The sequence below is a fragment of the Salvelinus fontinalis genome, chromosome 41 (assembly GCF_029448725.1).
Source record: "Salvelinus fontinalis isolate EN_2023a chromosome 41, ASM2944872v1, whole genome shotgun sequence".
NCBI lineage: Eukaryota > Metazoa > Chordata > Actinopteri > Salmoniformes > Salmonidae > Salvelinus > Salvelinus fontinalis.
The window spans coordinates 18,735,597-18,763,052 of record NC_074705.1 but is presented as its reverse complement, the minus strand read 5'-3'; the positions used below and the strand labels follow the sequence as shown (position 1 = coordinate 18,763,052).

At 44.3% G+C, this 27,456-nt stretch overlaps 1 protein-coding gene across 1 annotated transcript in view; it reads left to right on the top strand.

The window, feature by feature from the left end:
• LOC129840235 (partitioning defective 3 homolog B-like) overlaps positions 1-27,456 on the top strand; it is a 182,941-nt gene that overhangs the window by 24,933 nt on the left and 130,552 nt on the right. The window contains exon 3 of the mRNA XM_055907954.1: positions 19,276-19,462. Coding sequence (XP_055763929.1) covers positions 19,276-19,462 — 187 coding nt within the window. The remainder of the gene's footprint in view (positions 1-19,275; positions 19,463-27,456) is intronic.

Here is a 27,456-nt window from a genome sequence, read left to right as displayed (position 1 = left end):
GTGTTACTTGCCTCAAAGCGATCATAGAAGTAATTTAGCCCATCTGGTAGGCTCGTGTCACTGGGCAGCTCGTAGCTGTGCTTACCTTTTTGTAGTCTTTAATTGTCAGCAAGCCCTGCCACATCCGACGAGCGTCGGAGCCGGTGTAGTACGATTCGATCTTAGTCCTGTATTGATGCTTTGCCTGTGATGGTTTGTCGGAGGTCATAGCGGGATTTCTTATATGCTCCTTGAAAGAGTCAGCTCTACCCTTTAGCTCAGTGAGGATGTTGCCTGTAATCCATGGCTTCTGGTTGGGGTATGCACGTACAGTCACTGTAGGGATGATGTAAACAATGCACTTATTGATGAAGCCAGTGACTGATGTGGTGTACTCCTCAATGCCATCGGAGGAATCCCGGAACATATTCCAGTCTGTGCTAACAAACAGTCCTGTAGCTTAGCATCTGCTTCATCTAACCATTTTTTAAATAGACCCAGTCACTGGTGCTTCCTGCTTTAGTTTTTGCTTTGAAGCAGGAATCATTAGGATAGAGTTATGGTCAGATTTGCCAAATGGAGGGTGAGGGAGAGATGTTAATGTGGTTCTGTTTGTTGTATAAAGGAGGTGTAGTGTTATTTTTTTTACTCTGGTTGCACATTTAATATTCTGGTAGAATTAGGGAAAATGGATTTAAGTTTCCCTGCAGTAAAGTCCCCAGCCACTAGGAGTGCCGCCTCTGGATGAGCGTTTTCCTGTTTGCTTATGGCCACATACAGCTCATTGAGTGCGGTCTTAGTGCCAGCATCGGTTTGTGGTGGTAAATAGACAGCTACGAAGAATATAGGTGAAAACTCTCTTGGTAAAAAGTGTGGTCTATAGCTTATCATGAGGTACTCTACCTCAGGGTAGCAAAACCTTGAGACTTCCTTAGATATCGTGCACCAGCTGTTGTTTTTACAAATATACATAGTGTTACCCCTTGACTTACCAGAGGCAACTGATCTATCCTGCTGAAAAAGCTTAAAATCCGCCAGCTCTATGTTATTCATGTCGTCGTTCAGCCACGACTTGGTGAAACACAAGATGTTACCGTTTTTAATGTCCCGTTGGTAGGATATACGTTCTTGTAGTTAGTCTTTTTATCATCCAGTGATTGAAGAGGACCGATGGTAAAGTGAAATTACCCACTCGCCGCCGGATCCTTACAAGGCACACCGACCTTCGTTCTCGATATCTCCGTCTCTTTCTTCTGCAAATGACGGGGATGAGGGCCTTGTCGAGTGTCTGGAGTTATTCCCTCTCGTCCGACTCGTTTAAGAAAAAATTGTATTTCAATACGAGGTGAGTATTCACTGTCCTGATTTCTAGAAGCTCTTATCGGTCATAAGAGACGGTGGCAGAAACAATATGTACAAAACAAGTTACAAATAATGCAAAAAAACACACACAATAGCACAAATGGTTAGGAGGCTGTAAAACTCTCCGGTGCCATCTGATCAATCATGACCGGACTTGATAGTAGGGGGCAGCCAGGTTAGTATGACGTGGTCACTGCCACTATGGTTAGTCATTTGAAAATATGGTCTTGTGTTGCTCACTGTATCTTATAGTTAGGGCTGGACGATATGGCCTAAAAGTCATGTCGATTGTTATTATATCTTTTTTTCCTCATGGCTGTTCACTATTTAAAAATATATATGTTTTCTCTAAATAAGCGTTGTACAATTTAAAGGTCACACACTGCATTTCAAACCATCAGCAATGAATGAATTGAGGGCTTGTGAGGTTTAAACATTTTTATGAAATGTAACCTTTATTTAACTAGGCAAGTCAGTTTAGAACAAATTCTTATTTACAATGACGACCTAGGAACATTGGGTTAACTGCCTTGTTCATGGGCAGAATGACAGATTTTTACCTTGTCAGCTCGGGGATTCGATCTAGCAACCTTTAGGTTACTGGCCCAACGCTCGACCCACTATGCTACCTGCACCACCTAGGGTAAATATAAGCCTTCCACAACCATGAGACCAATTAATAATTAAATTATTTTATGAAAATAGTCATTTTTGTCAGTAATCACTGATCTGGCTTTCAAGTCTATGAAAATGCCCTTTTTTGTTACAAATGTAACAAGAACCATGCATAATGACTAACTTCTTGTAGCAGGCATTAGGAAATTAACACCGGTCTCATCAGCAATCTCTCAAGCCCACATATTTGTATTTATTATGGATCTTTATTAGCTGCTGCCAAAGCAGCAGCTACTCTTCCTGAGGTCCAGCAAAATTAAGGCAGTTTATACAATTTTAAAAACATTACCATAACATTCACAGATTTCACAACACACTGTGTGCCCTCAGGCCCCTACTCCACCACTACCACATATCTACATTACTAAATCCATGTGAATGTATAGTGTGTGTGTGCATGTGTCAGTGCCAATGTTTGTGTTGCTTTACAGTCCCCGCTGTGCTAGTGATTAGCCAGCTAATCTTTATATTTCAAGTTCAGCCAACTTGGATCAAAACTAAAAGTATGTGGACACCCCTTCAAATTAGTGGATTTGACTAATTTAGCAACATCCGTTGCTGACAGGTGTATAAAATCAAGCACACATTCATCCAATCTCCATAGACAAACATTGGCAGTAGAATGGCCCGTACTGAAGAGCTCAGTGACTTTCAACGTGGCACCGTCATAGGATGCCACCTTTCCAACAAGTCCGTTTGTCAAATTTCTGCCCTGCTCGAGCTTCCCCACTTAACTGTAAGTGCTGTTATTAAGTGGAAACGTCTTGGAGCAACAACAGCTCAGCCAAGAAGTGGTACTCCACACAAGTGTACAGAACGGGATCACCGAATGCTGAACCACAGCGCGTAAAAAAATAGTCTGTATACTGGTTAGGGGCTGTTTTTCGTGGTTCAGGCTTGGCCCCTTAGTTCCAGTGAAGGGAAATCTTAACGCTACAGCATACAATGGCATTGTTGACGATTCTGTGCTTTCAAATTTGTGGCAACAGTTTGGGGAAGACCCTTTCCTGTTTCAGCATGACAATGCCCCTGTGCATAGAGCGAGGTCCATACAGAAATGGTTTGTCGAGATCGGTGTATAAGAACTTGACTGGCCTGCACAGAGCCCTGACCTCAACCCCATGTAACACCCTTGGGATGAATTGGAATACAAACTGCGACCCAGGCCTAATAGCCCAACATCAGTGCCTGATCTCACTAATGTTCTTGTGGCTGAATGGAAGCAAGTCCCCCCAGCAATGTTCCAACATCTAGTGGAAAGCCTTCCCAGAAGAGGGGAGGCTATTATAGCAGCAAATTGGGGACCAACTCTATTAGTGCCCATTCTTCTGATCATGTAGTGTATTTGCTAGCTAACAAGGTTGAACAGTTGAATTGTTATGAACACACCCGTAGCAAGTTGAAACCGTTTGTCAGGGAGGAAATGTGATCTCTCAACTTTGTTGGCTTGGTGGTGTGTGTGTAAAACATAGCGGAAGAGTCTAAGCAATGCTCTTGCTAAAACCGGTCCAAAACAAGGCCAATGCATTTCTTTGGGCCTATTTTGGATCTAAGCTTGTCGCCTGCCTTCCCGCCTTTGGGACAATGACTCCCATTGTTAGAATGGAGACGTACATCTCGTCATTATGTACACATCTCTGGTGTAAATGGGAAGGTGCACAGAGGAGCGGAGACGACGAGACCAAAAACACAACATGAGAACAAGTGGACAAGGCATTTGGAATATCATGCAAAAACATACATTCAAATTAATCGTCCAGCACTACTTATAGCCTTACTTTTTTTGAAGCAGGTCATTGCCTTCTCACCAAGCTGCTTGCCTATTGTCCTGTAGCCCATCCCAGCCTTGTGCAGGTCTACAATTTTATCCCTGATGTCCTTACACACCTTCTGGTCTTGGCCATTGTAGAGAGGTTGGAGTCTGTTTGATTGAGTGTGTGGACAGGTGCAGTTAATACAGGTAATGAGTGGAGAACAGGGCTTCTTAAAATAAAAACTAACAGGTCTGTGAGAGCTGGAATTCTTACTGGTTGGTAGGTGATCAAATACTTATGTCATGCAATAAAATGCAAATTAATTACTTAAAAATCATACAATGTGATTTTCTGTATTTTTGTTTTATATTCCGTCTCGCACAGTTGAAGTGTACCTATGATAAAAATGACAGACCTCTACATGCTTTGTAAGTAGGACAACCTGCAAAATCGGCAGTCTATCAAATACTTGTTCTCCCCACTGTATATACACACCCGCACCCCCTCTTGACAGAACTTTTTTGTGCTAATCAGAGCTCCAGCTCTCTACTCTCTCTGTGTGACTAATCCCCATAATCAGCCCTCCGTTCCTGATGAGTACCCATGATGATGTGAAAGTAGTCAGTTTCTCAATGTAAGGGGATATGCACCGCGTTAGAAGAACATCACCAGAAAGCCTCTCTACACCTCGTAATAACTGGTGGCAGCACTTTACCTCTCCCAGGCAGTCATTTACCCAGGTAGACCTGTCATTCACTGCATTCAACCACCAGCAAGGCTACATTATCACAGCAATTAGCCTACTCTCGAAGTCTCGGGCTCTCCATATTGAAGTCCTGTCGTAATCATTTAGCATTGGGATAGTGCATCGTTCAAATGGAACTAGATGGTAGCGTATGTTTCCTGTAGGCCATAAGTCTATAGGTACTTAGGAAGTTGATCATTTTGCTGGTAATAAGTAGGATTTCATAAGTGCACTATGCTTTTTGCTGCTGTACTATATTACCAATTCGTATGGATGGACCCATCAGAAATGGCTTGAATTTCTGTGTGCATGCATGCATGTGGTGTACTCGCTGTGTATGCGTGTGTTTACACATGTGTCTGTGTGTGTGTGTGTACACTCACTGTCTTTCCCTTCTCATGCGATGGTCTTGTCAACCAATGTAATTAAACCCAGGGAGCACAGCCGTCCTCATGAACGGACTGTCACTCCTTATTACATATATGCACACACGCACAACTCCCTAACCCATACGGACATCCACTCTTCAAAAAGGAAACACCCCCCACACTACCAAACGCGGCCAAATTAGAAATCTAATTTCATGGGAAATTTAATATAAAAAAACAACTAATGATTCAATCCATCTCAACTAATTTGCCTTTTTAATTGCTGAGTGTACAAGCCATCAAGGGCCCCGGCTCTGTTTACACTGTGGGACCCTATTTCCTATTTAGTGCACTACTTTTGATCAGGACCCATACCATAAGGCTCTGGTCATTAGTAGTGCACTTTATAGGGAATAGGGTGCCATTTGTGGATGTAGACTTTGCAAATGGTGGTGTGGATGTCTCGTCCGATGTCATTCATGCATATATCAATGGTAAAGCATTGGTGCCGTTCACACGTGATCATATGTATGGGCTCATCGATACTGCGTCCCAAATAGCACCATATTGCTTATTTATTGCACATTTTGACCATTGCCTATAGGCCTCTGGTTATTAGCAGTGCGCTATGTAGGGAATGGGGAGCAATTTGAGATGTAGATGTGAAATGTTGGTTTATGTTTGGAATGGATCTGATGAAGGGAATGGGGGAGGTTGAATGGATCTCATTTGGAATTGTGATAACTCAGGAAATGTGGAAGGAAATAGGTCTATGTATGATTCCAAGGATAATCATTCGGATGCTTCGCTCTCAGTTCTATGAAAAGCTTATTGAGAAACCCATTTATTGACATACGTTTATATTCAAATTTCAGATTTGTACATTCTTTCAACAAAAGCTATAGCTTTTCAGATTCCATGAAAAGTACAGATCTGTGAGTCACAGAAAAAGTTCACTGAATGAAGACTGATTGCAGGAAATAGGCACCATGCAAGACTTGTTGATTAGCCAGGGACGTTGGCTACATTGGGCTTTGTGAGAGTCCTTCAATCCATTCAGTTTGCACAGATGGCAGTATTTGACTGGCATCTGATGAGGAATATTCTTCTACACATGTAAAAATAAGTAGTGATGAATCGGGTTGCACATTTTGGTGGAATATTCAGAGGTGGAAACTTTCCGTGGAATTAACTGGAATATATGGGAATATATGCAGATTAATATTAATACCATTTAAATGTGGATGTTTTTTTGCATTGGATATATTTACCATATCATAAACAGAAACAGAAACCTTTTTTTACCTTATCATATATTTACCTTATCATAAGTAGACATAATTGCAAATTATTTAAATCCTTCCAATGGAAATAAAAAAACAATTTAGTTACGAATTGAACTTTAATTAAATGAGTTGACTCGTCACATGGGATGATTTCACTGAACAGCAAAAGAAAGGGAATATTGAATGATCCCCAATGATCTATCGCATCTCCCAAAAACGTTTTCAACATACATCTGTAAAATGATAGTCTAGAAACGAAAGCTTTGGTTGTTTTTCTCTCAGACTTCCACGTCTTCTCCCTGGACCTCCTCAATGTCCTCCTCTTGAACATCAGACTCTGAGGCCTCATCTTCACTGTCACTTTCCAACCTTGTTGAGGATGGCTCATTTGTCAGTCTCAAAAAGCCTCAAATTTGCCCAGATGGCCACCAGTTTTTCAACCCTTGTATTGGTCAGCCTGTTGTGTGCTTTGGTGTGTGTTCCCAAACAAGGACCAGTTGCGCTCTGAGGCGGCTGATGATGATGGGATTTGGAGGATGATGGAGGCAACGGGAAAGAGCCTCAGATCCACAAAGTCCATTCCACCAGGTGGCCGATGAGATATGTTGGCACGACTGCCAGATTGATAGAGTACAGACTTACTAGGTACCCTGTAGTTAACTGTTTAGCTATTATTTACATGTAGGCTATTAATGTTTTCTTCATGTCATGTCCCAAAAAACGTATCACCGACACTTGCGAATAAGGCCATACAAAGTCGATTTACTATTTTTGATCTAATTCAAAATAAGAATTAGTGAATCGTGAATATTTAATTTTAGAGAAAAAGATTAGATGTAGCCTTTCTTTTGAATTATGTGGCGTCAAAAATATTGTAGATTGATTAGGGCATCCAACGTATGCGACATTGCAGGCTGACTAACATCTATTGAGTTGCAAAATAAACACTTAAGGTAGCTAAGACAAATTTGAGTAAACTAGAAAATGTACATATCATGACCAAAAAAAAATGTGGGCATGCTTCAGCTGAATAAAAAGATTTGTGTCATACTATTTGATCTGTGATATATTGAATGAGTGAATTATTTCAAAAGGCATTGAACGTATTTGGTCGGAATGTTACAGGGTTTAACATCAAGGGTGGTACCCCATCCTCCCAGGAGAGCTAATGTATGTGCAGGATTTTATCCCTGTCCCCCTCTATCAACCAACATTTTAGAAATGAGCTGCTCAACCAGACCTTGATCAACTGGTTTCATCAGACCAGAGAATCTTGTTTCTCATGGTCTGCGAGTCCTTCAGGTGCCTTTTGGCAAACTCCAAGCAGGCTGTCATGTGTCTTTTTACTAAGGAGTGGCTTCCGTCTGGACATTCTACCATAAACGCCTGATTGGTGGAGTTCTGAAGAGGTGGTTTTCCTTCTGAAAGGTTATCCCATCTCCACACAGGAACTCTGGAGCTCTGTCAGAGTGCCCATCGGTTTCTTGGTCACCTCCCTGACCAAAGCCCTTCTTCCCTGATCGCTCAGTTTGGCCAGCTCTAGGAAGAGTCTTGGTGGTTCCTAACTTCTTCCATTTAAGAATGATGGAGGCCACTGTCTTCTTGGCGACCTTCAATGCTGCAGACATTTTTTTGTTACCCTTCCCCAGATCTGTGCCTCGACACAATCCTGTCTCTGAGCTCTATGGAAAATTCCTTCGACCTCTGACATGCACTGTCAACTGTGGGACCTTAAATAAAGAGGTTTGTGCCTTTCCAAATCATGTCCAATCAATTGAATTTGCCACAGTTGGACTCCAATCCAGGATGATCAATGCACCCGATTTCAATTTCGAGTATCATAGCAAAGGGTCTGAATACTTATCTAAATAAGGTATTTCTGTTTTTTTTTTTAATGAATGTGCAAATGTAGTTTTTGCTTCGTCATTTTGCGGTATTGTGTGCAGATTGAGAATAAACATGTATTTAATCAATTTTAGAATAAAGCTGTAACGTAACATTTGGAAAAAGTCAAGGGGTCTGAATACTTTCCGAATACATTGTAATGTACCCTTCTGCGTGTTCCCGTCCCATCCAGCCTCCCAGCTAATTGCTGCAATTAACTTTAAGTCAAACATCTCTGTGAGACCGGTGAGTGTGAAGGTGTGTGCGTGCTCTGGTGCAGGACGTGGACCCGAGCCAGGGGTTGTGGCGTTAACCGAAGGAGGGAGAAAAAAGCACGGGGCGAAATGCTTTACCGTGTCCCCGCCGCAATTAAATGTCTGAAACTGCACCTGAGTCCTCTCTGACAGGTCATTGACACCGTCATCATTATTTTTTTATCATCCGTCACAATCAATTTATACCAGGCGCCACCCGCCTGTACAAATTAATTGATTGTCTTAATGAATGGACATCTCTTGATTAGACGGTAATGCATCTGAATAGCCCACTTGAGTTGTTATTGTGACTTTCCATAAGCCTGACATGTAAGTGACAGGTAATACCATAGACCTCACAAAATGTAGGAAATTAATGGATTTACATGAAAACCTTGCCAAGGCCTGTCACTACTCTTTAACAGCTGAATAAATAACCATATCTCACCATTTCTAACAGAGTGATTGTTCTATATGCTCTTCTGTCTTTAAACCCCCCCCCCAACATGATCTTTTTTTTAATTTTTTAACATGTTCTATTTTCATGTTTTTGAAGTCTAAACATTACCAACCACCATCCAGGGTACAACATGACACTCTATTCCATATAGCGCACTACCTTTGCACAGAAAGTAATTAGCAAATAGGGTGCAATTTCAGATTTAACCACAGTCTTAGCCATTCATAATTCCGTTCGACATTCATAATTCTGTCTTGAGATTCTAGAAGGCTCTAAAAGGATTTGAAATTCCGAGCCATAGCTGCGAGGGTTAGCTCACCATGGCAACGGTAAGTATGGTGAAGCCAGTAGGCTAAATGTACTGCACATGACTGTATTATGATATGAATGGACAGAGTGCTTTCTGAGCCTTGGGTCAACACTGTAAGGAATGATGATATTAGCACGGTTGATGATCAGAGGCTACAATGGAATATAGTGACTCAACTGTAAGCCTTTATCACATCTGCTATTTGTGACACTTATGAGTGGTGGCAGAAACAGACTGGCCAAAGGGCAGTTTAGGCAAATGGGCTGGTCCATCTTTAGCCCAGTGGGCCAGTCTAAAAAAATGTGGGCTAAAAATGGGGTCTTGTGGAAAATAATGGACCAGTATGGGGAATGCATGTTAGAAATGCCCAGAAACATTTCGATTCCCTGTCCGTCCTTGAGTCGTGGCATGGAAAAATACCTGTTGAAAACCTAATTGCCAGAACAGCTGACTTTTTCTTTGCTGTTACTGTTAGTAATAAGCAACATTCTGTGGAGCATCAGTCTGATAAAATGAAACAAATAAAAAATGTTTTACTCAACTATATTCGTATTCAAGGTGTTTCCAACACCCACTAGTATTATACTGCTGTGAGCTTGAGAGAGCAGACACCCACTCACTACTGCAGAGGTTGATATCACCAAGACACTGTAATTGTTCTCATTGCTTACTTGCAAGGTGAAGTTGGAACAAACATTATATGAAGCTGAGCCTGCTTCTCTTCCTTTCTCCCCATCTTTCCCTTTTCTGGTCTCTCCTCCCTCCTGCTTCTCTCTTCCTTTCTCCCCATCTTTCCCTTTTCTGCTCTCTCTCTCCTCCCTCCTATTTCTCTCTTCCTTTCTCCCCATCTTTCCCTTTTCTGCTCTCTCTCCTCCCTCCTATTTCTCTCTTCCTTTCTCCCCATCTTTCCCTTTTCTGCTCTCTCTCCTCCCTCCTATTTCTCTCTCTTCCTTTCTCCCCATCTTTCCCTTTTCTGCTCTCTCTCCTCCCTCCTATTTCTCTCTCTTCCTTTCTCCCCATCTTTCCCTTTTCTGCTGCCTCTCTCCTCCCTCCTATTTCTCTCTCTTCCTTTCTCCCCATCTTTCCCTTTTCTGCTGCCTCTCTCCTCCCTCCTATTTCTCTCTCTTCCTTTCTCCCCATCTTTCCCTTTTCTGCTGCCTCTCTCCTCCCTCCTATTTCTCTCTCTTCCTTTCTCCCCATCTTTCCCTTTTCTGCTGCCTCTCTCCTCCCTCCTATTTCTCTCTCTTCCTTTCTCCCCATCTTTCCCTTTTCTGCTGCCTCTCTCCTCCCTCCTATTTCTCTCTCTTCCTTTCTCCCCATCTTTCCCTTTTCTGCTGCCTCTCTCCTCCCTTCTTCTCTTTCCCTCTGTTCCTCTCATCCAGTCAGCACACATCAGTAACGTAGTTGGCTAGTCCAAGGCTTTGTTAAATGAGGAGTATAGGAGGAGGTGTCTGTTATTAAGTGCCTATTAAGAGCTGGTTTAGTGTCTATTAAAAAACTAAGCGTGTGCCGTTGGTAATTAATTAAGGAAAGGAAACTTCCTTAATTAAAGAAGAACAATTAGGAGATAATTAACAGAAGTGGACTTGATTGACAGCAAACAATGAAGTGATGGGGAAATATAAAAACAGAGATGGCGTTATGAAGAGAGAACAAGTGAGTGTGTGAATGGAAGAGAGAGCAGCAGATCTCCACAGGTGCATGGTTGCTCCAGCCTGCCAGCTTCCAAGTTAATCACTTCTTCCATTTCCCTCCCTGACCCTCGGGGGGTGAATGTGGAAAAGGAGGGTTGAGGAGGGGAGGGGTGGTTGCGGGGAGCAGCTGGCCTTGCGTTCGCCACAGGGTAAAAAGAACCCGATTTATTAGCTTCTCACAAGGACTTTTGGGAGGAAGTGGATGGTGGAAAAGAGTAGGGGAGAAAACAGTCCGTGTGACCGTTAGTGATGTGTTTGCGCTGTTGGGGTGATAAATGCTTTTTTTTTTGTCTGACTTTGTGTTGTCACGGCTGAGAAATATATAAAGCCTCAGGCCCCCCCCCCCCCCCTCCTCCCTCCCATCATAAATTGACAAAGATATACACACATACACACTACCCTCCTGTTCCCCTGGGCACCACGTGATTTATGAAGAGTTTACCCTCCGAGTGTGCATAACTAAATAATAAGGCCTGTCACAAAGCACAGCTAGCAAACAGTACCTCAGCTGATTGTGTGTGTTTGCGTGTGGGTGTGTTTGTGAATTAGAATCATCAGTCAGAAATGGAATGTGTGGGTGGAGTGGGCACACACCAGTGTTTCTAGCTCCAGCAATGCAGTAAAATGTCTAACAGTACAATACTAATAAACAAATAATCCACCAAAAAAGCAAGAAAAAAAGAAGAAACAAGACATTAAGAAATATGAGCGTGTGATGTCGGAGTCCGGAATATACATGTGTGTATAAGACAGTATGGACAATATATACTGTAAATATGGAAAAGCTATGTACAACAGTAGTTGTGTAAGATGAGCTACTGTATGCTGAATACAGTATGTACACTGGGTGTACAAAAAATGAAGGACACCTTCCTAATATTCGTTTTTTGTCCTCGGAACAGCCTCTATTCATTGGGGCATGGACTCTACAAAGTGTCGAAAGCGTTCCACAGGGATGCTGGCCCATGTTGACTCCAATACTTCCCATAGTTGTCAAGTTGGCTGGATGTCCTTTGGGTGGTGGACCATTCTTGATGCACACAGGAAACTGTTGAGCATTGCAGTTCTTGACACAAACCGGTGCGCCTGGCACCTACTACCATACGCCGTTCAAAGGCACTTATATTTTTTGTCTGTCTCAAGGCTTAAAAATCCTTCTTTAACATGTCCTCTTCATCTACACTGATTTGAAGTGGATTTAACAAGTGACATCAATAAGGGATTATAGCTGTTTTTCAGTATCTCGGTCCCAGCTTTGATGCACCTGTACGGTCTCTGCCTTCTAGATGGTAGCAGAGTGAATAGGCCAGGGCATAACATTTTCTTTTTGGTCCTCCAGCCACAGTGGTAGGTAGATTTAAAAAAAAATAATCTACCAGCCACTCTGATTTTGTACCAGCAAAAATATTTTTGCCCACTAAAATTACAACATTAAAACAAAAAAAAGATAAACGTCCTTTATAATGTTTCTAAAACAAATGTATTACTAGTAAGAAGTAATGTGGTATATTGTTTAATACAATTTTTTGTGGCCTGAATCTTTTAACCTAAATATCGAAGATGAGACAAACATTTTCACCTGCCCCTTTAAGAGCAGTTTGTTACCGTGGTAGCGGGACTGTTGTGCCTGTTGTGAGATTGAGTTGTGAGATTGAGTATGAATAGTAGGAGCATTGTCTTCTCTTCCTTAGCAGTTGAAACTCAAACATGGGAAAACAACCTAGCATGTGAATAAAACAATGTAACTAGCCAAGAAACACAAGGACAAAGTCTCACTTCAGTAGACTTTCGTTTCAAGTAAATTAGACAGACTTTTATGCCCGTGCGCTCCGCTTCTAAAAATGAATCTTTCCCTCAGCTCTTCTTCACGTGTGCACCACCCCCAGCCAGGCAGTGTTGCTGCACGAGGTGAAATAGCCTATATGTGATTCTTAGTTCTTTGACTTTGTACGATTCATTTACCAGCTATGAAACGAAAAGGCAGAAATACTTTGAAAACACCTTCTGCAGCAGTTATTTCACTATAAATGTGATCATATTTGACACTTTTTGTATTCACAAATGCGATTGAAATGCTCCTGTTGAGCCCTGGTGAATAGACATCTTACCCGCCAATGCCAAAATCTACCAGCGTTTGGCAGGTGGTGGCTGTTCATTTTAGGCCCTGGAACTGGACTTGGCTCGGGTGGCTGAGGTCGTTGATGATCTTCTTGGCCTTCCTGTGACACCGGGTGCTGTAGATGTCCTGGAGGGCAGGCAGTGTGGCCCCAGTGACGTGTTGGGCTGACCGCACCACCCTCTGGAGAGCCCTGCGGTTACGGGCGGTGCAATTGCCGTACAAAGCGGTGATACAGCCCAACAGAATCCTTTCTGGTGCATCTGTAGAAGTTCGTGAGGGTCTTAGGGGCCTTGACAAATTTCTTCAGCCTCCTACCACGGTGTCGGTGTGGAGGGGCCATGTCAGGGTATTACGTCTCCGCCGAGGATCTTGTGGATGTTGTCTCCTGTAGTCCACGATCAGTTCTTCATTTTGTTGACGTTCAGGGAGAGGTTATTATCCTGTAAACCACTCCGCCAGGCTCTCACACCTCCCTATAGGCTGTCTTGTCGCTGTTGGTAATCAGGCCTCCCCAAGGCCCATGTAGTAGGGGTGTGTGTGTGGTTATTAATGGAGGGCGAGAGTTGGATTGGATGATGCTCACAGCCATGTCTGTGTGTTAGGACTGTCTGTGTGTGCGTTTTGTACTATGTATGCATGCATTTGTGTGAGATTGGGGTATGCTGAAACCCAGGTGTGTGTTTCAAGGAGGGCTCCCGAGTAGCGCAGCGGTATAAGGCGCTGCATCGCGATGCTAGTAGGCGTCACGGCAGACCCGGGTTCGATCCTGGGCTGTATCACAACCGGCCGTGATCGGGAGGCGGCGCACAATTGGCCAAGCGTCGTCCGGGTTAGGGGAGGGTTTCGCCGGGGAGCTTTACAAGTAGGCCATCATTGTAAATAAGACTTAATTTACCAAGTTAAATAGATAAAACATCTGGATGTATGTTACAGATACACAGGGAAGTAGACATAGTATTAGAGGAGTCTGGATGGTAATCGGTCCAATGTCCTACTTGTTTTAACCGCGTTGTGTGTTAGACTGACCATGTGTGTGCACAGATGCTTAACGCGTTGCATCATTGGAGTACATTTGGGTATGCATGTACTTCTAGCATTGCACCGCATGAAATGATAACCTGCCTACTGATGTCATGAGTCTTCTTCCATTCATCACATCCTCAGTACCAGTCACCTGACACTGGAATACCAAATGCCAATCAGGCTACGCTCAAATGCCTTCTTTCTTCCTCCCTTCCTTGATGACTTGATTAGTGTAGGGTTAGGAGCGGTTCTATCATATACAGTAAGTAGCCTTTCACCAATCCAGCAAGGGCTGATCAGTGATTGCTTCAAGGAAAGGAGGAAGGAAGGATGCATTTTAAGGGCCCAGCACTTTTCCCTTCGTTCTATTTTTCACTATTTTGACATGTGATTCCACCGGCATTTTAGTATCTGATTGACATCTGATTCAACCTATGACTAAGGCTGTGTACCAAATGGCACCCTATTCCGTATGGGTCCTGGTCAGATGTAGTGTACTACCTAGGAAATATGGTACCATTTGGGAAGCAGACTGTGTGCTGACAGAGGTGTAAGGTATTCTACTTATTTCAGAGGTTTAGGGTAGACCCTATATTTAAGAGAAGGCCCCCCAGGCTTTAAGCTGAACAGTTCCCTGGCAGTTTGTAGAGGTGGGGGGGGGGGGGGGGGGTAGGTAGAGTGAGACAGAGATGATTGGATAACTGTATTACCATCAGGATGCAGCCCTCGCCTCGCTTCCGCATTATGCATGCTAGGAGTTTCAAAGGAGAGAGGGGGGAAAATAGGGAGAGAGAGAGAGAGAGGTAGACTCTTAAGATACATGACAGGCAGACAAAAGCACAGCAGCCCCATAGAGATGTGGCACACACCAACAGAGGGGATGGAGAGAAGAGAGGAGAAGAGAAGGAATGGTTGGAGAGAGATTAACTATGTATGTGGGGAAGGGGCATGTGTAAGGTATTGTGGTGCAGTGGTTGTTACTGTGTGGGGATGGAAGTGTGTGTGTGTGTGTGTGTGTGTGTGTGATTTGTTTGAAAGACGCTGTAGTTGCTGTTGCTTCGAGCTAGGTGGCACTGTTCATCTGTTTCCATGTAGGGGCTGTGCGCAATCATGTTTTCCAGCAGCTCCTATATGTGAACCTCGAGACTGAATTTAACAATGGTGGAAACTCCTTCCAGCTAATGATACACCAATCCTATGGTTTTAAATATATGATGAGAAGTGTGCCTGTCCACACTTTGGGTAAAGGGTGGAGAATCGGGATAGTGCGACCGTGTCCCCATCCACCCATCGGGCCAAATAGGACCCCACTGATTCAGAAAATGTTATATAATTAGGTTAAGATGGCATGGTATGGTTGACACCGCGTGTCACCTGTCAGTAGCGTTGGGCGGTATACCGTATATACTGTATCCCGGGGTATTTGGAAATGCACACTGGATACCGTTGAAACTATTTTGTTCATAAACTTTAACACATTTTAATATTTGTAGCTACTTTTTAGGTAAATACCTCGTCAACTTGTCCAATGCGTTAGGAGATAAAGCAGACCTCGTTCTTCATTTTTGTCTGTCACGTCATTTTCCATGATGAAGCTTACCGTAGTTCCCCAGAACAGCAGGCAGTCAAGTGGTTGGTTGTAAAAGAGCACAATGGGAGAATGCGGGAGCTGCTGAGTCCCACCGCGCTCTGTATCTATCGCTGAGTCTCTCTCTGCAGTGCGTCGCACACGAGGTGATGAAGTTACCCGTGTATGCAATTCACTATTAAATGTTTGCGATCAGATATCTTCTACCTGTCTAAGATGTGCTATGCTCTCCAGCTGGGTTTTTGTTATTTAACTAGAAGTAAGTGGCTGAATTAAGAAGGCGATGGGGTGTTAGCGTTCTGCTGTGTTTGAGAAGTCAGAGTTCTGGATGAGTTATCTGTACAGCTGCCATTTTTCCCCCTGTGCTTCCCACTAGCGTTTTTTTCCCTCTCCGCTCTTCTCCTTTCTGCTCCGTGTACACATCAAATCAAACTTTATTTGTCACATGTACCGAAAACAACAAGTGTAGACCTTGAAATGAAAGTAAGCATGTCATGTTAAGAAAATATTTACCAAATAAATAATAGAAAGTAACACAATAAAATAACAATAACGAGGCTATATACAGGGGGTACCAGTACCGAGTCAGTGTGAGGGGGAACAGGTTAGTTGAGGTAATATGTACGTGTAGGTAGGGGTGAAGTGACTATGCATAGATAATAAACAGCGAGTAGCAGCAGTGTACAAAACAAATGGAGTGGGGGGTCAATGTAAATAGTCCGGTGGCCATTTGATTAATTGTTCAGCAGTCTTATGGCTTGGAGGTTGAAGCTGTTAAGGAGCCTTTTGGTCCTAGACTTGGCGTTCCGATACCACTTACCGTGCGGTAGCAGAGAGAACAGTCTATGACTTGGGTGGCTGGAGTCTCTGACAATTTTATGGGCTTTCCTCTGATACTGCCTATTAAATAGGTCCTGGATGGCAGGAAGCTTGGCCCCAGTGATGTACTGGGCTGTACGCACTACCCTCTGCAGCGCCGTGCGGTCAGATGGCGAGCAGTTGCCATACCAGGCGGTGATGCAACGGGTCAGGATGCTCTCGATGGTGCAGCTGTAGAACTTTTTGAGGATCTGAGGACCCATGCCAAATCTTTTCCGTCTCTTGATTGGGAATAGGTTTTGTTGTGCCCTCTTCACGACTGTCTTGGTGTGTTTGGACAATGATAGTTCGTTGGTGATGTGGACATCAAGGAACTTGAAACTCTCGACCCGCTCCACTTCAGCCCCGTCGATGTTAATGTTCTTCCATCAGACATGCATCAGAATTTTGTAATCTTTCCCGTGTAAATGTCCACGCTCTAGCTATAGCTATACTTGTGTAACTTCATGAGCTTGATTTGCCCATCTTTGCAATTAGTGCACTCATTAGCATTTTAGTTAAACGCTTCCATGTAAATGTGCACTGACTGCCTGCACGTTTGACTCATCAGCTGAGCTGAGCGTTAGGGTTAGATAAACAGTAAGCTTGCACGCACTCACACACGTACGCGCACACACACAGGAAGGAGAGCTGTGTGTGTGACACTGAGGTTGTGTGTATCAAGGAGTAGAGATCTCTACAGGTGCTTCTTTTTGAGCTGTCCGTGACACTGTGGGGTTTGTCTGAATCTCTCACCTCATCACATCCACATGAGTCAACTCTCTCACCCTCTCTGAGGGACAAAGTCATCTGATTTAGAAAGTGGTAGAGGAGGAAAAGAGCAGGGAAGAGAGAAGGAGAACGGAAGGTATAGAGGCATCCATCAATCACATAGTGGATATGTTTTTCTCTGATGGCCCCTCCCTCCCTCCAGCTGATGCTCTGATGCGGCCAATTTCCTCTGGTTTGGGGCGCGGAGGTGTCAGGATATTGAATCATGGCAGAAAGGGAGAGTGAGAAGCGTGACATTCACACGGTGATGTATGATTTATTTCTACCCACCGTGTTATTGCTTATTGTTTTCTCGCCCCCCCCCCCCCCCCTCAGTTATGGGTGCAGATGATTTTGAAAAACACCCCCTCTCCCTCTCTCTCTTTCTCTGTGATTCTCTTCCTCTTTCTCACTCATTTTTTCTCACTCACTCACTCCCTCTCGCTCTCAGTCTCTCTCTGTCTGTCTTTCTCGTACGTACGTGTACACACACACACACACACACACACACACACACACACACACACACACACACACACACACACCTCCCTCCTATTCATCTCTGGCTCTCTCTTTCTTCTTGCATTTGTGTCCCAGTGTTCTTCCTCTCTGTCTTTCTTGTTTTCTTCATCCCCCTGTTCTGATTGTCATTCTCTTTCATTAAGTGGTCATTTCCTGTGCTAGCACTGTTTAATGAGAGCGTCACGCCACAGTGCTAATTTGTCAAATGACAAATTCACGGCAGCGTATCGGAGGAGTGCTACCCTCTAATCTCTCTCTCTCTGTCTCTCTCTCTCTGTCTGTCTGTCTCATTTTCTCTCTCTTCACCCTCTGTTCTCCATCCCTGTCTCCATCCAGCTCGTGGAGGCAACTGTGTCATTGTGTTTGACAGGTTCTGATTCTCCTGTCAGATTTAATTTGACTATTTATTTCCGATGCGTACACACCTCATCTTACTACTGCTGGACTGTGTTTGTTTGTTTTGTTTGTTTGTTTTAGTGAACACAGTTAACCAATAGCGATTAACACATGGGAACACACACAGACAAACAGACACACACTGTTCATATGTATGTTTCTGATTTTGTATGGCTAACTGGCTTTTCTAACTGGCTTTTCTGAACTGGCTTCACGGAAGACATTTTGCTGCCACGATAAGACAAATGAGTCCTAACTTCAATGTAGTATTATTATTTTGGAACGCACAGATCACATTCGTATGCTGCTCTTGTTGGTATGCACTCACGCACCGGCTTGTGTTGACAGAGAGCGATAGAGCCGTTTTGATCCCTATAAATCACATTATGTGGGAGGGGAGTAACAGTAGAGTTTGGCTGGCATTCACACACATTCTCTTTCTCTCTCTCTCTCTCTCTCTCCGCTCGCTCGCCATCCCTCACGCTGTTGATTGATGGTATTTGTGGAGCACCACACACTCCTCTTGGCCTAGAGAATGCACAGCCCTCTCCCTACTGTTTGGTAGATAAGTCTGATTTTTGCGTATGCGTACGTGTGTGAGGAAGCGGGATCGACGGTGTGTGTCTTTCAGGCTTATGCTAATGTTAAATGCATTTCCCACCCGTTTGCTTCCCACAGAGATGAATTGCAGCTGTATGTGCAAAGAGCATGAACATAAACATTTACTGTTGTGACACCACTACATCCATAAAAGGGTCTAACTAGGCCAGGTTGTCCCTCTCTCGGTTGATAAGCACTCTGTGTCTGTTGACGGTCTGAACGCTTTCACACATTCTGACAGCCACCCACTCGGGTTTGACTTGCCACCCATTTGGAAATGGGCCATTTGACTCTGTGTGTCTGGTTGGTGTACATTATGACTCTATTACAGCATGATAATATTGTATTTGAATGAAGAAAATGCATGTTTTATTGTCACATACAACGGCTAGGTGCAGTGAAATGTGTTGTTTTACACGGTCAGCCATAGTAATACCCCTGGAGCAAATTAGGATTAAGGGCACATCAACAGATTTTTTTTTTTTTTTAGCTTGTCGGCTCAGTCATTCGAACCAGCGACCTTTCAGTTACTGGCCCAGCACTCGAACCGCTAAGCTACCATACCGCCCTATTGTTTCTCCTCCTGTATGATTCCAGTCCTGTTGTGCGTCTGTGCTTGTATTTCAGCTGGTGGCAGTGTTCGAAGCACAGGAGCTCCAGAGGGGGGCGACAGTGAGCCCAGCGGGCAGCGGCGGAGGCTCCACGGGACACTCCAGCCCTTACTCCGATCCTGACCCCTACGAACGCCAGCCCCCCTACTTTCAGCCACCAAGAGGAGGAGAGATAGAGGTCAACGCCTACACCCTCAAGGCCAGTACGTACCACAGTACAGCGCCACCAACTGATTTAAAGTTCAGGGCTATGGTGTTACATGTTGGTGTCGGACAGTGCTTGAATTGGGCCAGTACGTACCACAGTACAGCGCCACCAACTGATTTAAAGTTCAGGGCTATGGTGTTACATGTTGGTGTCGGACAGTGCTTGAATTGGGCCAGTACACAACTCAAATGTTCAACTACTTGAGTACCGGCTCTTCTTATGTAATATTGTCTTTAAAAATATGTTGAGTACCGGCACCTAAATATAAAGATGACTGCAGTCAAAATGTGTACTGGCACATACAGTATTTCAGTCCACTTCAACTATTGGTATAGGATAGTAACACTGTTGGGTGGTAACATAGTAATTAATTAAAAAATATATATTATATCGTTTTACGCAGGGGTGCAACTTTCACTGGAGATGGGGGGGACGCCCCCCCCCCCCCCCCACATTCTGAAATGGCGTTTTTGTCCCCCTCCCCCGAGTTGTATCATTGGAATGCGATACAAAACAAGGCAACGATGTGCTTTAGGACCATGCGGATGCATCCGAGCGGTCTGGTAGTCTGTTTGGAGTGTTTATCCGACTGGATAACAAAATGTATGTATAAGAATTATGTTCCCCCACTTCTAAAACCAAAGTTGCTCCCCTGGGTTTTACGTGTTCCTTGTATTAGTTAGTAGTGTTGCTCGGCCCGAGCCTATTGGTCGGGGAAACACCACGGCCATGTCCGAAATTTGTCTCGCCTCCCACTTACTAAAACTTCATAATCTGCACTAATCAAACTACACACTACTTAGAGCGTACTGTTTAGTACAAATGTATGCTGTAAGTAACAAATATCAACATTGTATGGTCACACACACTGAGAATGTCATCTTTTGCCAAATTGTTTAGTAGATTCTCTTCCACCATGCAGTGGATTCGTACTAAATGAATGGATGAGTGTAACATTCTGGCATTTTATAGCACACTCAATTTCACATATTATACATTTCACATACCCCAGCGGCCTACTATTTAGGATGCCACTATGGGTTATCTGGACACTGCCCACATCTCATGTTTTGTCATATGTTGTTTCACTGGCTGTGTGACAAATATGAGCATCCGACAGCGAAGTATGGCTGTTGAGCCAGAGGCTCTCCCTGTATATCCCAGCTTGGGGCCCTCCTAGACAGCTGAGCCCTTTTTGGAGGCTCTCCAGGGTTAAACAAACACTACGTTTCCCAGGGCTCCCCATGCTCCCCGGGTGGGTTTCACTTTAGCTGGCTGCCAAGGCCAGGCTGAATGCAGGCACAAGCACACACACACTCACTAGATGGGAAAAACACCAGGGCTCTCTGTGTTTGTGTGTGTGGGAGAATGTGAATGAGTGTGTATGAGATGGCGCAACAATGTACGTTTGTGAGTATACGTGTGCAGTTGTAGGTGAGTGGTTGCATGACTACACATACTTGCTAGCATGTTCATTTAACAACCTCACATAATTTGAAACTGCTATGTAAAGAGAAGCTCAGCTTTTAATTCACTGCCTGTGAAAGAGGATTTAAGTGCGGCTCCGGCATTCTTTGGGATAAGTCATGTCCTTTAATGTAAACATCTAGGCCAAGGTGTACCGTTACAGAAAAATTTAACCTCTCACACTTTTCCCTACTCCACTTTTCCCTGCCTCCCCTACTTCTCTCTTCTCCTTTCCCTATCCCCACTTTCTCCTCATATTCTATGCTTTCCTTAGTCCCCTTTCCTCTCTTCCTACTCCCCCTTTCTTTCAGTCTCTCCTCCTCTCCCACCATCCTTTAGATGTTCCATGACCCAGAGCAGAGTGCCAGCCCCTCTCTGACCCCGTCCGTCCGTCCTCTTTCTGCCACCCCCTACCTCCATTCACCACCTGCAAGTCACTCACCCAACCACCCGGCTCCCACCCCCCGGCCCATACCCCCCCATCCCTCTCACCACGTCCCCCCCTAACCCCTGCTGTTCTGGGGCACAGCTCCTCGCTAACTCCTCCAGCACTCTGGGATGGGGCTCGGCCACTAACTGGATTAGCACTGTAGCCTGTTAGCTTGCCCAGGGACCAGCCGAGCATGAACACTTTTTTCAATGCCTCTCTTTTTAACCCTTTTTTAAACCTTTTAGGACCCCTTCCTGCCACCCCTCAACCCCTTATTAACCAAGTTAGGACCTGACCCTGTGGAGCTCCCCCACATAGACTGAGACTAATTCAATAAGGCTGCTTTTGTCATCTCCACCTACTAACAAAAGCCTGGGTGGAGAATTCACTTAAACAGGCTCAGCCTAAACCCGATCATCCAGCCACTGCTATGACTGTCTGGCGGGGACCACTCTGTATGTGTGCACAGGGGCCTTTTTTTGTTTTCTTTATCACTTAAGTTAAGCAGATTGGCTGTTAGCTGCATATCGTATCACATGCAGCTGGTGGGGGGAGAGAGATGCGGGGAGAGAAAGAGGGAGAGAGAGAGGGGCAGAACACAGAAATCTGGACTGAAGTTAGTAGTTCTACCAGTAGCCATTCTCCTAGCTCTGTGCATTATAAGTATGTCCCGCTCGTTATATATTCATGTGTTAGGCTACTTCGCCTACACAGTGCTACACTCAGCAAAAATATCAATTCAACATGTAATATACCATAACCCCACCGCCACCATGAGGCACTCTGTTCACAACGTTGACATCAGCGAACCGCTCGCCCACACGACCCCCGTACGCGCTGTTTGCCATCTGCCAGGTACAGTTGAAACCGGCATTCATCCGTGAAGAGAACACTTCTCGAGTGTGCCAGTGGCCATCGAAGGTGAGCATTTGCCCACTGAAGACGATTACGATGCTGAACTGCAGTCAGGTCAAGACCCTGCGAGGGCCACGAGCACGCAGAAGAGCTTCCCTTTGTGCAGAAATTTTTCGTTTGTGCAAACCCACAGTTTCATCAGTTGTCCGGGTGGCTGGTCTCAGACGGTCCCGCAGGTGAAGAAGCCGGATGTGGAGGCCCTGGGCTGGCGTGGTTACACGTGATCTGCGGTTGTGAGGCCGGTTGGACGTACTGGGAAATTCTCTAAAACGACGTCGGTGGCGGCTTACGATGGTGAAATTAATTTTAAATTCTCTGGCAACCGCTCTGGTGGACAATCCTGCAGTCAGCATGCTAATTAAAATTACTTCTGATTATATTTGTCACATGTGCTGAATACCACAGGGTTGGACCTTACCGTGAAATGCTTACTTTCAAGCGCTTAACCAACAATGCAGTTAAATAAATAGAGTTAATAAAATATTTACTAAACTAAAAAAAATCTAAGGTAACACAATAAATGTTCATAACAATAACGAGGCTATGTACAAGGGGTACCGGTACCGAGTCAATGTGTGGGGGTACAGGTTAGTCAAGGTAATTTGTAAAGTGAGTGTGCATAGATAATAAACAGCGAGTAGCAGCAGTGGAAAAACAAAGGGGTGGGGATGGTCAATGTAAATAGTCCAGGTGGCCATTTGATTAGTTATTCAGCAGTCTTATGGCTTGGGGGTAGAAGCTGTTAAGAGCCTTTTGGTCCTAGACTTGGCGCTCCGGTACCTCCTTGCCGTGCGGTAGCAGAGAGGAAAGTCTATGACTTGGGTGACTGGAGTCTTGGACATTTTTTGGGGTCTTTCTCTGACACTGCCTAGTATATAGGTCCTGGATGTCAGGAAGCTTGGCCCCAGTGATGTACTGGGCCATACGCACTACCCTCTGTAGCTCCTTAGTCAGATGCTGAGCAGTTGCCATACCAGGCGGTGATGCAACCGGTCAGGATGCTCTCGATGGTGCAGCTGTAGAACTTTTTGAGGATCTGAGGACCCATGCCAAATCTTTTCCGTCTCTTGATTGGGAATAGGTTTTGTTGTGCCCTCTTCACGACTGTCTTGGTGTGTTTGGAGAATAGTTTGTTGGTGATGTGGTGTGTTAATGAGGGGCCTGTTCGGCCCTCCTTTTCCTATAGTCTACGATCAGCTCCTTTGTCTTGCTCACATTGAGCAAGAGGTTGTTGTCCTGGCACCACACTGCCGAGTCTCTCTCCTCCTCCCTCAGGCCTACTGCTATTGTGTCCTCAGCAAACTTAATGATGGAGTCGTGCTTGACCACGCAGTCGTGGGTGAACAGGGAACACAGGAGGGGAATAAGCACACACCTTTGAGGGGCACCAGTGTTGAGGATAAGCGTGGCAGATGTGTTGTTACCTACCCTTACCACCTGGGGGCGGCCAGTCAGGAAGTCTTGGATCCAGTTGCAGAGGGAGGTGTTTAGTCCCAGGGTCCTTAACTTAGTGATGAGCTTTGTGGGCACTATGGTGTTGAACGCTGAGCTGTAGTCAGTGAATAGCATTCTCACATAGGTGTCTCTCCTTGTCCAGGTGGGAAAGGGCAGTGTGGGGTGTAGTAGAGATTGCATCATCTGTGGATCTGTTGGGGCGGTGTGCAAATTGGAATGGGTCTAGGGTTTCCGGCATGACGGTGTTGTGAGCCATGACCAGCCTTTCAAAACAACTGGGATTCCCTTTGTAGTCTGTAATAGTTTTCAAGCCCTGCCACATCCGATGAGTGTCAGAGCCGGTGTAGTAGTATTCAATCTTAGTCCTGTATTGATGCTTTTCCTGTTTGATGGTGTTCTTATAAGCGTCCGGATTAGTGTCTCGCACCTTGAAAGCGGCAGCTCTAGCCTTTAGCTCGGTGCGGATGTTGCTTGTAATCCATGGCTTCTTTTTTGGGAAATGCACGTATGGTTAATGTTCTGACGACATCGTCGATGCACTTATTGATGAAGCCGATGACTGAGGTGGTATACTCCAGTCTGTGATAGCAAAACAGTCCTATAGCATCCGCGTCATCTGACCACTTCCGTATTGAATGAGTCACTGGTACTTCCTGCTTAAATTTTTGCTTGTAAACTGGAATCAGGAGGATAGAATTATGGTCGTATTTGCCAAATGGAGGGTGGGGGCGAGCTTTATATTTCTCTCTTTGTGTGGAGTAACGGTGGTCTAGAGTTTATTTATTTTATTATATATATATTTTTTCTCCTCTGGTTGCACATCTGACATGCTGTTAGATTAAGGTAAAACGGTTTTAAGTTTGCCTGCATTAAAGGCCCCGGCCGCTTCTGGGGGAGCATTTTCTTGTTTGCTTACGGCCTTGTGCAGGTCGTTGAGTACGGTCTTAGTGCCGGCATCGGTTTGTGGTGGTAAATAGACGGCTACGAATGATACAGATGAGAACTCTCTTGGTGGATATTGTGATCTACAGCTAATCATGAGGTATTCTACCTCAGGTGAGCAATACCTTGAGACGTGTTTAATATTAGACATTGCGCACCAGCAGTTGTTGACAAATAGACACACACCCCCGCCCCTCGTCTTACCAGACAGTCGTTTAGCCAAGTCTCGGTGAAACTTAAGATATTACATTTTGCAATGTCCCGTTGGTAGGGTAGTCTTGATTGTAGATTCTCCAGTTTGTTTTCCAATAATTGCACGTTGGCCAGTAATACCGAGGGTATTATTCCCCCTTTTTCTCTGTCTTTTCTTCACGCCGATGACGGGTTTGGGCCTTGTCTTGACAAAGACAATTCATTAATGAAAAATCGTCCAGTTCGAGGTGAGTAATCGCTGTTCTGATGTCCAGAAGCTTTTTTTCGGTCATAAGAGTCGGTAGCAGCAACACTATGTACAAAATGAGTTACAAACAATGCTAAAAGTTGATTAGGAGCTCGTAGAACGACAGCCCTCCCTTCCGGCATCACGCTTCCTCAAAACATGAGACATCTGTGGTGTTGTGTGACAAAATTGCACATTTTAGAGTGGCCTTTTATTGTCCCCAGTTCAAGGTGCTCCTGTGTAATGATCGTGCTGTTTACTCAGCTTCTTGATATGCCACACCTGTCAGGTGGATGGATTATCTTGGCAATGGAGAAATGCTCACTAACAGGGATGTAAACACATTTGTGCCCAGAACTTGAGAGAAATAAGCTTTTCGTGCTTAAGAAACATGTCTGGTAACTTTTATTTCAGCTCATGAAACATGGGATCAACACTTTACATGTTGCATTTATGTTTTTGTTCAGCGGCCATGGTCTTGTTTTATGATCGGTCATGATGTCCTACTTATGTGCCGTAACCAGGGCACAGAGTTTTTTTCTGGTCATAGTTTTTTCGTGTGGTGAGTACATTTTTCACTTCAGTTTGCTCCTCAATTCACGTACCTTGATTGGAAAGCGAGACGGCGGCAGACAGCAGTAGTTCCTTCGCTCGGCTCTTTGGTGAGGAAATACTTCTGGCCCCAGTCATAACACTGGGTGTTGTTTAGTGGTACAATTTTGACAGCTGTGTGTGGATGTGCTATAGCAGTGTCGAGCAGGTAGAGGACCGGATTGGAACTTGGTTGTTTTAACAGTGTGATTGAGCCCCACCAGAGTCCCAGTCGGATGATTAGACCTGCATCGATCGCTGTACTGAGCACACGCTGGTGTCAGCGTACTCCCGTCGACACACACACACACACTCCTGTCGGCGAGAGGGGAAGACAGTCCTTATCACTGCGTCCCACGAGCACCCTGGGCAGGAGGGTTCTATTGATCTGACGAGACAAGATCACTCTGGGCACACACGCAGACGTGCCACACACAGACACGCGCACACTCACACACAGGACTGCATGCAGCCAAATGGGAATGGTTATTTCATTTGTGGCTATCCCTTTGTTTAGCCATTTTGAAGAGTGAGGTTTTTTTCAAGATTATTTTTCTATTACAGATTACAAACTGAATTAGCAGTCCATTAGGATACGTACTCCTCAATGGATTATCATTAAGCTAAATATTGTGACAAAGACAGAGAAGACTAAACAATCTACTGCCCTTCTCTTCTGGGCCATGATCTCCCATGAACGTCTGCTCTAGGGTCAGAGGTCGAAGACGTTTATCTGTATGGGGCGGGACCTCTGAAAATTCTACTTAAAAGTGTGTGTTAGGATTTGCTTCTTAAAGTGGGAGCATTGAAGAGAGACATTTAACTGATCTGTAGTTAACCTCTACCTTGGTGATCAGAGTTTTTCCTGGTCAAGTCAGGTGAGGAAGAACTCGGCCCTAATTATGTGTACTCAGCCTCTTCACATAACCAAAGCATTGGTACTTTTCATGACTGAGCTGGATTTGGTAAGGCTGGGAATTGCCAGGGACCTCTCGATATGATATTATCATGATACTTAGGTGCCGATACGATACTGTGCCTTCAGAAAGAATTCATACCCCTTATTTCACATTTTGTTGTGTTATAGCCTGAATTCAGAATGGATTAAACTGTTGTTGTTTTTTACTCACCCATCTACACAGTATACCCCATAATGACAATGTGAAACATGTTTTTTGAAAATTTATTGAAAATGAAAACAGAAATAACTCCGTTAGTCAATACTTTGTAGAAGCACCTTTGGCGGCGATCTCAGCTGTTTGTCTTTATGGATAAGTCTCATATTAAGAGCTTTGCCTGGATTGTACAAAATGTACGCATTATTCTTTTTAATATTTATCAAACTCTGTCAAGTTGATTGTTGATCTTTGCAAGACAGCTTGCAATAGATTTTCAAGCAAATATAAGTCAAACTGTAACTAGGCCACTCATGAACATTCAATGTCGTCTTGGTAAGCAACTCCAGTTTTGACCTTGTGTATTAGGTTAATATCCTGCTGAAATTAGAATAGATTAATTCTAATTTCAGCAGGACATTAACCTAATACACAAGGTCAAAACTTCCCAGTATCTGTTGGAAGATGTAGTCCGTTTCTTTTTATCCCCCCAAAAACCTCTAGCTCTTGCCGATAACAAGTATACCCATAACATAATGCAGCCACCACATGCTTGAAAATATTAAGAGTTGTACTCAGTGATGTGTTGTGTTGGATTTGCCACAAACAACCTTTTTTCCAGTATTACTTAAGTG